The sequence below is a fragment of the Polyodon spathula genome, chromosome 5, assembly GCF_017654505.1.
Source record: "Polyodon spathula isolate WHYD16114869_AA chromosome 5, ASM1765450v1, whole genome shotgun sequence".
Taxonomy (NCBI): domain Eukaryota; kingdom Metazoa; phylum Chordata; class Actinopteri; order Acipenseriformes; family Polyodontidae; genus Polyodon; species Polyodon spathula.
The window spans coordinates 12,240,249-12,253,442 of NC_054538.1; the positions used below are offsets into that span (position 1 = coordinate 12,240,249).

General features: G+C 37.8%; 1 protein-coding gene across 1 annotated transcript in view; it reads left to right on the plus strand.

Annotated features, from left to right (window-relative positions):
* LOC121315562 (scavenger receptor class A member 5-like) overlaps positions 1-13,194 on the plus strand; it is a 79,406-nt gene that overhangs the window by 7,716 nt on the left and 58,496 nt on the right. Inside the window, exon 3 of the mRNA XM_041249760.1 lies at positions 4,981-5,109. Coding sequence (XP_041105694.1) covers positions 4,981-5,109 — 129 coding nt within the window. The remainder of the gene's footprint in view (positions 1-4,980; positions 5,110-13,194) is intronic.

Sequence of the window (13,194 nt, forward strand, 5' to 3'; positions counted from 1 at the left end):
TGCATCACAGTGCTCCCCTAACAACATTCTAGAGCTTAGGCTTAGAGGGAGGACCAGTGCCCCCTGCTCAGCCACCAACATCCCTAGTTACCATGCAGGTCTCCCATCCAAGTACTTGCCAGCTCTAGCAAGCTTCCAGGGTGGTATGGCACTTGGTAGGGATTTGAATTGACAATGATATTTGGCTTACAGTCCTGTACATTCATTGTAATTACTTTCATTGGCTTTGAAAGCCAAATATCTGATAATAAGGTGAAATTGGAAAAATAAATTAGATGGGCATTTACTTTCACATGACCTCAACGAGCAGGAAAGTGGGGCCAGTCTGTCATTTTAATTTAAAACAAACAATCAATCTCCTCATCAGGCCATAATAACGTGCATTAGGACTAACTGTAAAGGTTCCTTCTTTCGGCAATGAGAAAGTCTGGTTAGGCATTTCAAATGAAGTAATTAGGGAGAGTACGTTTTTCCCTTAGTTTAATTGTTTAAATGTCTGAAAAGTTGAGTGTTGCATAAAACTGGTAAAGGAACATCTTTATGCTTCATATAAATGTTTTTCAGTGAGTTTTACAAAGCAGGGACACTTTTGGTTTCAGACGGTATGCTCTGCTGATTTTAACTCATCATGTTTGCACCAGGCAAGCTACTGCTAAAAGATAAATTGTCCAAAAATGATGGCCACTCTGAAAAGTAGTATAAAAAGAACTAAAGATACATGATTACTAACAATATTTTTTTTATAATTTTCACAAAATGACAAGCTTTTACAACAACTTCAGTTTCATTAACCTACACTACCTTAGCCGGCAGTGAAATATTGCCTTTTTTTTTCTTGGCACAAAACAGCTGTGTTTTTTTTTTTTTTTTTTTTTTTTTTTTTTTTGTTTTTTTTTTTTTTTTTTTTTAGTGGGGGCTTATTTCTGAGCCCTGTCTGTTTATGGACTTTGTAACTGGTAATGTTGGTGCTTTCTTCTAGCTACAGTATATGTGTTACGACTGACTACATCATCCTTCAAGAGAAAATGAAAACCATGCACCCGAATAGTTAAAAGCAAATCAAACAGAGCCTAGTGGACTGCTATGGAGTTACTGGTGCTGTTTGACTTGTACTTGTGCTTTGTTCCAGAGGGTTTGGATGGACCAGACCAGAGCTCTAAATTCAACTAAATAAAGTTAAGACACAAATCTGTTTCTTTTGAAGGGAAATGTTTATAACTTTTACAGAGACAAGAGCTCTTGGAACTGCAGTTAAAAAAAAGGAAAGTCATATTTTTGCAGTTCTGTCCTGATTTTGATTCCTGCAGACAAGAAGGCAGAGATTAGAAGACTGCATTTAAAGTAGTAAATCTTTTCCAAAACAAAACTGTTTTCTCAACAAAAAATTGCATCCAAAGGTACGACTTTTAGGCTAAGTGCTGAAAATATTTTGGTTCTTCACTTCTTTGTGGCTGTGTACACCAATGGAATGTACAGACCCTAAAACAACTTAGTGTGTGGCCATGTTATCCAATTATGACCTATGCGGTCTGATTATTTTTACTGCCGTGTAATTGTTGTTAGTATAATGATGTATAGTGCTTTTAGATGTGTGACTGACTGTATCCTTTTGTAAGTAAGGGGCCTGGTAAGGCTTTCTGAAATGGGTTTATCTAATGTTTTAAACTGTCTAGTCTGCTTCTCCTGAAATTGATACAGCTTTCTTAAGTTTTGTGTATTACTTTATCCTGAATTTAAAACAAGATTATGTTAAAGGTCTGTTGCAGGATGGGATAACATCTTTTTTTAAATATGTGTGACAGAGATCAAATGACACTTGGTGTTAGATCTCCCTCTCGATCTGAGAGGGTGCTAGATAAAGGGATCAGAATACCCTGGACTAAAAGGCATGACACGTTATTCCCGTGGGTAGGTGGAAGTTGGCCGGCTAGAAAAGGGACTGAGCTATGGTACCTGAACTCAGTGACCCAAACGGGAAACAGCATGGCATCTGCGGATTGGAGGAGTGGATGCGCTCCTTAATGAAGAGTTCATGAGTGAGGGTATAAATAGGGGCATAGCAAAGTAGTAATCTGTTCCTTGGTAAATGGTTGGATTTGACCTTGAAGGAATACTGTACTGTACTAGAAGCAGTGAGCATTTGTTTTGTGTTTGTAAAGTGTCAGCTGTAGCTGTTGTTTGTCTTTGTAGACTACCAGTAACACTATCCAGAGCTGGAGTATAAGCCAGCATTAACCCGGACATCACTTTTCACCCCAGCATTTCATGGAGTACTGTAATCACCGCTAGCACTTAATTTCACTCACTGGCTTGTGTTTGTGTTTTGCGTTTCGTGTTAATGTGTGGAAAACCTGGACTTCTGGTTATGTGGGTCAAATCCGGGGATTACAAATACGAGTGATACACGCTGCTGTATCATTTATAGGTGTTTGCCTTCGGGCGCTGGACATTGTCATTCATTAATAAAACACCCTTGTACCTGAAAGCAGTTGTCTGTGTGATTAATCTACTCTGCACTGCACTCACATGTATCCACTCAATATGTTACCACATATGTCTATTCCAAGAGAGTTTTTTCATAATAGAAGAATATATATTACAAGTACAGGTTAGTATAGACTTTGACTAAAAGGGAAGTACAACAATAAATGAAGTGCTGTACTGTTCCAATGTATTGTAGCATTATGCTCACTCACACTACCAGTGTATAATTATGTATAATGATTAATGATGGTTTAAAATGTACTGCTGTATTGCAGGGTTTGGTAAATTATGTATCTGCAAATTTTCCAATATATTAGAATTTATATATATATATATATATATATATATATATATATATATATATATATATATATATATATATAGTGCGTATAGAAAGTTTACACACATTTTGTTGTGTCAGTGCCTCAGAGTTTCATGCATTTAAATGAGGATTTTTTATCACATATCTACACACCATACTCCACACTGTTAAGGGGAAAAAAGTTATATATTAGAAATACAAAACTGAAAAATCATAATTGGATAAGTCTCCACTCCCAGAGTTAATACTTGGTGGAAGCACCTTTGGCAGCAGTTACAGTTGTGAGTTGTTGGGATAGGTCTCTACCAACTTTGCAGACCTAGATTTGGAAATATTTGACCATTTTTTACAAAACCATTCAAGCTCTGTCAAGTTCCTTGGGGAGCGTTGATGGACAGCAATCTTCAAGTCATACCACAAATGTTCGATTGGATTTAGGTCGGGGCTGTGACTGGGCCACTCAAGGACATTTACCCTTTTGTTCCCTAGCCACTCCAGTGTAGCTTTGGCTGTGTGCTTTGGGTCGTTGTCATGCTGAAAGGTGAACTTTCGTCCCAGTTTCAGCTTTCTTGCTGACAGCAGCAGGTTTTCCTCAAGGACTTCTCTGTACTTTGCTCCATGCATTTTCCCTTCTATCCTGACAAGTGTCCCAGTCCCTGCCGATGAGAAACATCCCCATAACATGATGCTGCCACCACCATTCTTCACAGTAGGGATGGTGTTCTTTGGGTGATGTGCTGTGTTAGGTTTGTGACAAATATAATGCTTTCCATTTAGGCCAAAAAGTTCCATTTTAGTTTCGTCAGCCCACAAAACGTTTTGCCACATGGCTACAGAATCTCCTAAGTGTTTTTTTGCTTACCTCAAATGGGATTCAAGGTGGACTTTCTTGAGTAATGGCTTCCTTTTTGCCACTATACCATACAGGTATGTAGAGTGCTTGGGATATTGTTGTCACATGCACACTTTAACCAGTCTTGGCCATAAAAGCCTGTAGTTCTTGCAAATTTGACATTGTCCTCTTGGTAGCCTCTCTGATCAGTCTCCTTCTTGCTTGGTCATCCAGTTTAGAGGGATGGTCTGATCTAGGCTGGGTCTTGGTGGTACCATACACCTTCCACTTCTTAATAATCATCTTGCCCATGCTCCAAGGGATAGTCAAGGCCTCTGATATTTTTTTATACCCATCCCCTGATCTGTGCCTTTCAACAACTTTGTCCCAGAGTTCTTTTGAAAGTGCCTTGGTGCTCATGGTTGAGTCTTTGCTTTGAAATGCACTACCCAGCAGAGGGAACCTACAGGAACTTCTGAATTTATCCACTTAACTTGGTGTGTGATTTTGAAGGTAATTGGTTACACCTGAGCTAAGGATTGCTATTACAAGAGGGGTGGAAACTTATCCAACCAAGCTATTTCGGTTTTTATTTTTAATTAATTTTCTACAAATATCTAGAATATTCTTTTCACTTGGAAATTGTGGGGTAGGATGTGTAGATAAATGGGGAAAAAAAACTATTTTAATGCATTTTAATTCCAGGCTATAAAGCAAGAAAAGGTGAAAATTTTGAAAAGGGGTGTAGACTTTCCATAGGCATGGTATATTGTAACGACCTTGAGAGGTGGCGGAAATCTTGGAGGATCTCCATGATGGACAGGTGGAGAGGACACTGACTCGGTTGAGGGCAAAGGCTGCCAAGAGGTATCCTCCAACCGGATGTGAGAAGCGAGAGAGGGTGGGCCAGCATATAAGAGCTGCAAGAATGACAGAGGGGGGTAGAGAGACAACAGCCAAACTGATAGGAGTGAGGAGATAATAAGAGAGCAAGAGAACCACCCACTATTATTACTTTCAGCCGTGAGACGGGCCCCAACTACAGCTGTGCCATTAACCTTTGCCATTAAAGACTGCGGATGGAACCAGCAGCAGCCCTAGTTTGATACTGGGAACAAAATGATATTGAGGTTTACAGACTGGTTTCATGGTGCAGATGTGGCTTTAGAATACAAGGAAAAGCATAAACATACTGATTGGTACTGAACATTAAGCACAATGTTCAATACATTTGATCGATTGAGTGATTACAAGTTATGAATCATATAGTACTGTGTAGCCTATGCACAATACTGCTAAATATGTCACAGCTGAAATATCTATTTTTTTTAATCATCTGCAGGTCATGCCAACAGGAGGAGAAAGGCTGATAACTGCTGTGCTCATCTCAATTCATTGTCATCAATCAAGTACGCCATAGTGCTTCTGTATGTTCTTGTGTTCCTCAGTATCATTGGTGTCTTCGTAACAGGTAAGCCCACGATTTTTTTGGTGCTGTGCATGCATTTTTTTACTCACACAGTCACTGAGGCAGTTGAACACATATTTGAAATTAAAAGGACTGGTGAAGTAGACAGAAAAAAGAGGAGCCCCCACATTCAAAAGTAAGTGTGACATTAGGGTCATGTGACTTTTTGTTTTTACGGCTGATAAAGACCTGATGCTTTGAGATGTTGGTTAACTTGGCTGAGGATCCCACAGGGAGCATTTGATTTTCCCAAGCATTTCAGTGGGTTGGACAAGGAAAATGGGCAGAAGCCTATAGCAGGCTTCACTGGTAGCATGCTGACATCCTCTGACATCCACTGTCAAGGACCTGTGTGTAATAAGGCAGCTGGCTTGTCGGTAAATTCGGAGGAAAAAGTCAGTAGGTCAAATCATGTCGCCTTTTTGCATCCACCAAACAAAAGCAATGGATATTAGCAAAATACTGGAACTTGCCAGGGAAGTCTGTCTCAAAGGGATGCTGACCAGTGGAGGGTTGATTTTCATCCCTAACCCTGCGGGAGTCCAAAGGCCAGCAGCAATTCTTTTATGTTCCCAGTTAAGATCTGCATAGTGGTGTGAGCTTGATTCGAACCACATCCACCTTGCAGTCCAAACATCAGTTCACTAGGTTTGCAGTTGTTTTCAGATCTTCTATTGTGGTTTATGCTAGTGTTAGCCACGCATTTAGAGGGGAAGTTTAGATGGTCGAGTTCCGGGTTCCTTTAAAAAAAAATAAAATCACCTGTTAATTGATATGGTGGCTCGATTTATTAGTTTAATTGGGGAAGTTTTCGTTTTTTGTACTTTTAAAGATGTGTACAATGTTGAAACATTTTTGGTTAACTATGTCAGCCTTAATTCCCAGCTAAATGTCCTGTGGTCTTTCTAATAAATTGCAGAGGATTTCTATGGAAGTTGTTGCATAAGACTTAACATAAATCTCATAAACTTAAGCCTGATTCCCACGGGAGTAAAAATTACCACATAAACAGTTCAATGTAGTCCTGTGCGAACCGCCCATTTCTTTCTGTGCCAGATCATTTTCTCAGAGGTCTCTGATTATTTTACAGGACATCGGGACCGTCTATAAAATTACAAACTCAAGCGTCCTGTGTCTTTTAACTCCCGTGCGAATCGACCATGTCAGAGTTATGTTAGAATTGATACAGCATTTCTGCGGTGTTCACCTCAAAGCAATACCAACCTTCGCAATAAACCATAATATAATATTAACATCGGTACAACCTGTCATGAGAGTCTACAGTTCAGTAAATCGCTATTACTGAGCATAACCAAATTGAAGACAGGCGAAAATACAAAACTTAATTGTCAGCTCACAAAAAATGCCTGCTTTTAACACTGCATTTGAAGATACATATCACTCAAAGGTTAGTCTAGCCTTTGGAAAAGAAAATACAGCGGAATTACTTATTTACACCCGGCTCATTGTTTACAAATCATGCACAAAAGCAACTTCTCTGTCCACAGCATTTCATTTAGAATTTAGCGACTTTCCTTGATAAAAACGAATCCACATCTGGGAGGTTACAAGGTGTCCTATGCTTTTGACCAACCCTAAGGACACCAGGTTTTTAGTCCCGTGCGAATCATGCTTTAGATGCCTTGAAACGTGATGCCAGCTGACTAACTGTCAGAACTTCTTGTTTTGTAATGTTATCTGAGGATCTCCACAATGTGGCCTGGACATGTTTTGTTCAGATCTTTTTATTATTTAGGCGTACTAGGGTTGGAACAATAATCGATTGCAGTGATACATTTATCGCATTTACAAATTATGATTGATAATCAAATTAGCGTCTGTGATCCAATGAAACAGGAAGTGGCTCTGCATTGAGCAGTAAGCAGCACTGAACTGTCTGCGTGAGGCGTAAACATGATCTGTGTGAGCACTGCTTACATTGGGAAGTTAAGTATTGATTTTAAACAATGTGCTGAGGCTTTTAACTTAAGGGTTTCATAATAAGTTCTACACATGTGTATATGTATATATATATATATATATATATATATATATATATATATATATATATATATATATATATATATATATATAAAGACTACATAATTTATTCATGTACAAATTACAATAGGTGTACTTTTATACTCATGTTTGTTCTGAGCACCCACCGGAACATTAGAAAGTTGGCGCATATACCGTCTATTTTTTTTCTTCTAAACTCAGTGACTTAGATGCCGGTTGTTATGCTGCTCATGTATAAATTTGATAAATGACAATCATTTTTTATGTTTTATTTATTCGGCCGATAAATCTTGGTTATCCTGATCATTTACAGGTGATAATCGATAGCGGAAAATGTCATTATGGTCCAAACGTAAGGAGTACTAGCTGAAAGTTAATCAACTCAACCAGCCTCGCCATGGCTTGTAAATGAGTCATTCTACAGTAATAGGGTCACAAACAACAATATACAGTTTTATAAAAATGTTTATGTTGGTTTTACTTTCAAACTATGCATATAAATAGTATTATGTTCCATTAAAGATCCAGTATCTAAAAGAACGTATTAAATAAAGAATACTCATCGTCCTTCTGAGAAAAAAAAAACCCGCCAAGGTCAAATGATGGCAGCTAAATAACGCATTGAAACCATTAAACAAACCACAAATTAACTTTATAATTTTATAGGCAGAATTTATTTATTTATTTATTTAAATTTTGTAGTCACCAATTAGTTTTTGTTTTTTTTGTTATTTTATTTTCTCCCTAATTTAGTAGTGTCCAATTATTTTGTTTCGATCAGCTCACTGCTACCACCCCTGCGCTGACTCGGGATGGGTGAAGATGTACACACCCTATCCTCCAAAGCGTATGCCGTCAGCCGCCCACTTTTTTATACACTGCAGACTCACCATGCAGCTACCCATAGCTACAGTGTCAGAGGACAACGCAGCCCTGGGCAGCTTACAGGCAAGCCTGTCAGACAACAGGGGTCGCTGGTGCACGATGAGCCGAGGACACCCTGGTCGTCCTAACCCTCACTTCCCCCGGGCGGTGCTCGGCCAATTGTACGCCGCCCCCTGGGAGCTCCTGTCCTCAGTTGGCAAGGGAATAGCCTGGACTTGAACCAGCGAAGTCCAAATAATAGGGCGCATCTTGCACTCTACGCGAGCGCTTTTACTGGATGCGCCATTCGGGAATAATTAATTATTAATAATTATTTGTTGAGGAAACTAAAGACATGAATTATTTGTTGTCTGTTCAAGTCCGTCATCTGGCAATACAAAGTTTCATTTTTGCCAGTTCACAGTATTTGCATGCAAGAACACCAGCATATCAACATGTTCTGGGGTTAGGCTTGCCCTCTTCCTTGAGGCTATAGCGCCTGATACTGAAAACAAATGCTCAGGGAGTTGATGTTGCTGGTATTGCAAGATAAGCTCTTGCCAATTTTGACAGATAAGGGAGTTTTTCCTGATTTGTCTTCCACCATGTCTCTGCTGTTAGACTTTTCTGAAAGCTATTACATCACTTCTTTCTGCACACATGAAATGTGCTCTCCATCATATCTTCACTTCTGCTGTCTTCAAAAGAAAACAATTAGTCTGCTTCATTCAAGTTATCTTTCTTTTAACTCTACTACTGAACGATGAACACTAAACACTAAATAATATGTATAATAATATTTAGTGTTTCACGTCTAGTGGTTCAGTGAGTTTAAAGAAAAAAATTCCTTACATTATTATTATAATTATTATTCAACGAAGAAAGGGCTTTGTTGCAAATATATATATTGCTTGCGAGTCACTACAAGGGTTTGAGACGGTTTCCCAGTATATTCAGCTCTCATTAAAAAATAAATTATCTCTTCAACGTGTTGTGTAAATGTGTACCATATTTGCTGGGACATCTGCACACCTTGTGTGTTTGGAATATGTAATGTTTAATTTGGGGTGGGGGGTGGATTCAGGGCTCCGATAACGTTATCAAAACCTTACAAAATTGCAATTATTTACTGGCTAAAAGGTGTCAGTGGGCTTCTTCTAAAATAAAGATTACATTATGTTTGTCTCCCCATTATTCAAACCTGAACATGTAATTTTTGCTGTCTATGTTGCATCCTTTCATAGTTTGCCCCTCTCTTCACTCCAATGTACAGTATGATATGTAAGCAATAAGGTGTAATATTGCGTAATAATTGAAAAAACAAACAAATAAAAAAGTCATTTTTATTAAATATCCTCCTGCTAAGAAAAAAATAATTTCATCCAACTTTTTTGAATGCATTAATTAAAAAAAAAAAAAGTTAAATTAAACATTTCCATTGATAGTGCCATTGTTCTTTATTTGATTTGTTATACTTCTTGTAATTCTTGGCTTGTTCATTAAATTTTAAAATAAAATATTATTGGCCATTTTCATCATGACACAGCACAAAAAATTCTGCTTTTAAATCACACATACCCTAAAAGATTCTGCTTTTAAATCACACAGACCCTTCCTCACAAGACCTGCAACAGTATCAGGTGACAGTGCTGTTTGTATATTTAAAAAAAAAGAAAATGTAATCGTTCTTTTTTATCCGGGGAAGTGGCAGGGGGTATCCATACCAGATTAGCACTACCGCTTCACAGATGTTTGCATTATGGAATAGCCAGTCACTTAACAAACTGACTTGTGGTTTATGGCTGGACAACGTTGAGCACTACTGGGTCTGTGTTAAGAAACAATTTGAAACAATGCAGGGCACAGCAGATAAGAAGATACCATCGTACCTGTACGAATTTATGTGGAGAGAAAGGTACGGCAGGAATTGTCAAGATGCTTTCATAAATCACACAGCTGTGCAGGTGGACTGGCGGCAGCAGGTGGAGCAGGAGATGTAACCAGTTGTAACAGGATGTGAGAGAATTGGAGCTACAAACCAAAATAGGAGTACGGATATAAACAAGGGCCAGCAACAACAAAACATCCAATTAACCACCAAAATCTTTGTAAGAGTGATCCAAATCTTTTCAAAAACGCTGAAAGTTTAAGATTTTTTTTAAAACTATTTATTTTCAGAATGGGATAGGGAAATGCTGTAGTTCAGGGAGAAGCAGCAGAGCGATCAGAATGGCAAGTTTTAAATTAATTTTAATACTTTTGCTTTTTTTCACTACTTGAATTAATCATTGGTGTCCGATTCAGACTCATTTAATTTCTCATGTACACTTCAGTTTCACAAAAGGTCAACACTTCATGCATTTCATCAGTCATGTTATTTGCGATAAATTGCAATATGTTTGCCTTTTTTTTTTTTGATTCGCCCCTTTTTGAAAAGAACTGCTGTAATATCAACACCCTCATGTGACCTGTTTTAACCAATCAGGATAGAGTATTTATAATACCCCTTTTTTTTTAAACTAAAACCGGTTTAATACATGCTTGTTTAATACACTACTGTTGGCAGTTCTGTTATATGCAGTGTGTGTACTTATACAACAAAATTAGAATCTATTGAAAATTAAACATCTATTGTATGACCATGTAAATATTTAGACTAGCTTTCAATCCAAATGCATTTCTTTTAAATATGGCATTGCTCTTTTATCAAATAACCTAAGATAAAAATGTAATTTTAAAATCTAATTTGTTTTTACTTTTATTGTTATGTCTGACTTTCAAAAATGTGATTTTCTCTTACATACTGTAGGATTATGGTGATCTTGTAAATCTTAGAACTTATAAATCAGCCATTCGCTCACATTTTAAAGCTTAGCAACAAATAGTTTAATTTAATGGTTATTAACAAATATACATCAAATTGAAGTGCATGGATGTTAATGTTTAATTGGTAGATGAGATTTAGTGTGTCTTCTATGCACCAGGACTTTTTCATGCAGGATTATACTGCAGGCATGTTATGGAATTAGAATTGTTAATGTTTTGTTTTTATTTGACTGTGTAATTAAATAATAAAGTTAGAGTCCCGCCATGTGGTAACTGGTGCCAGTCTGACTGAATAACGTTATAGTTGGCTAATGCGAGCTAGGCATTTTAAAGCATGACAGCTGCCGCAAAATTATTATTATTTCCTTTCATCTGCATGTGGTTTACAGTTTCTCTCTTAACCCTGACTCGTGAAGATTTTAAGATCAGTCTTTATTGGATGTTAATGTGACTTTGTTATGTTTGTTTGTTTGTTTAAAGGGGTTATGGCTATTGCCTGTTTTTTGTAATCACCAGGGTAAGTTACTTTGGAGGCACTGTGGTAATTAGGTGATGTTTTCAAGTTCCGTTTTGGCTAATTTGCAAAAGAGACTCTTTCTCAAAATGCCCATTGCTTTTATAAAGTAATACATATGGTGTTATCTTATTCACACTTACTATAAGCTGGTGGACATCACTGAGCCAATTTTGTTCTGGTAGTGTTTATATTAAAAATTGTGGCTGTCACAAAGACACGCCGGTGTCACAAAGACGGCTGGAGTGGGTGACGTCAGACCAGAAACAGGAACCAGGAAATAAACGACAGAGAGGTGGAGTTTGGTGGAGCTGAGCGAATGGTCTCGCTCAGCATTTAATAATGAACAGACAGACAGAAAATAAAAGGTTGCAAAGACAAACAAAAACACAGGACACGGCACTTTCGCCAAAACAAAGAGATGAAACAAAACGGACTAACACTAAACAAACACAGTGAGCAGATATTTTTAACTACTATTATTATTACTCTTCTTATTATTACCTCCGTCTCCAATCCCGTTCTCCACTCACCGAACACACAACCCCGAGTGAGTGAAAACATGCTGCTTTTATGCAGCTGTACCGAGACTCGATTGTTAATCAATCATTCAATTGGAGTCGCGGTACAACTGCACGTGAATTAATAAAGTGCAATTCCCCGTGCTCACATATTATTACTTTTTACTTGCACGTGAAGTGCTGTGCAATCCTTGTGCCTAAATACAAATATACATTTTAAACACTCGAGTTACACAGACCCGTTTATATCCTGTGTACCAATGACTATACACCAACATTAAACACACAACACATAACACAAAATACACACAGGGGGCGGGCGGGCCTTTTGTGTCACCATATATATATATAAACCTGACTACCCTATAATTGGTATTCGTTCAATTGGGATATTTCCACACTCATTTTTTTTGAGTTTCTGTCTAAACTACATTGTTGTTAGAAACATCCTTTGTCTCCAGTAAACTAACAGGTCATTTGATTGTCACAAAGCTAAAAATGTGGTTTCAACCTTCGAAACCTTTTCAAATTTGATTAAGCTTTGGAGAAGGTTAGAAGAAGTTTTTACATCTTGAAGTCAAAAAGCTGACTTCAGTGGATACGCTAAAAGAAATTAGTTGACCAATTTCAACTGTGTGTTTACAGGATGAGATAGATTTTTGATAATGTCCTATCTATCTAAAAAATAAGTATAACTGACACCATTCAAAAAGGTTGTGGTACAGTTTCTTGCAAGCTACACTGTTGTTACCAAAATGAAAAATTTATTTTTTCTTTTTAACTGATGACTCATAACTAGGACTACTGAGTATTAAGATCGTACTTAAATGTGCATTACACTACATTTGAGAGTAATGTCTACAGATGGCTGTTTGGAATTTATCGGATAACTCTCATTGACCCTAGATGGACTGCGTCCTGACGCAAATTTCTTTAAAAGTAACTACCAAATCTCTGGTGTCAGAGAGCACAGCCTTAAATAGGCCGGTTTCGTACCGCCGTTACCAAAGCACTTCACGCAATACGTTTCATGAAGTGCATGAAGATTCCTTTTCTTTTTGAAAAATCGAGACTATATAGCTCTGATTTACTGTCTTATTCCAGAATTTTTGAAATAAAACGAACTGCTGGAAAGGCACACGTGCAGGTACTGACTAACAAACCAGGGTCCAAGTGACAGGTTCACGGTCTTCTCGGGCCAGAAAGCCCTTGTCCTTTGTGCAGAACAGAGTATAATATTTCAGTTATTCAACTCAATCACTACTGTGCATTAAACCTGGAATTCCTGTTACCCTGGAGACCTCTGGTGCACACACCGTGTGGTTTCAGCAAGTACCTATG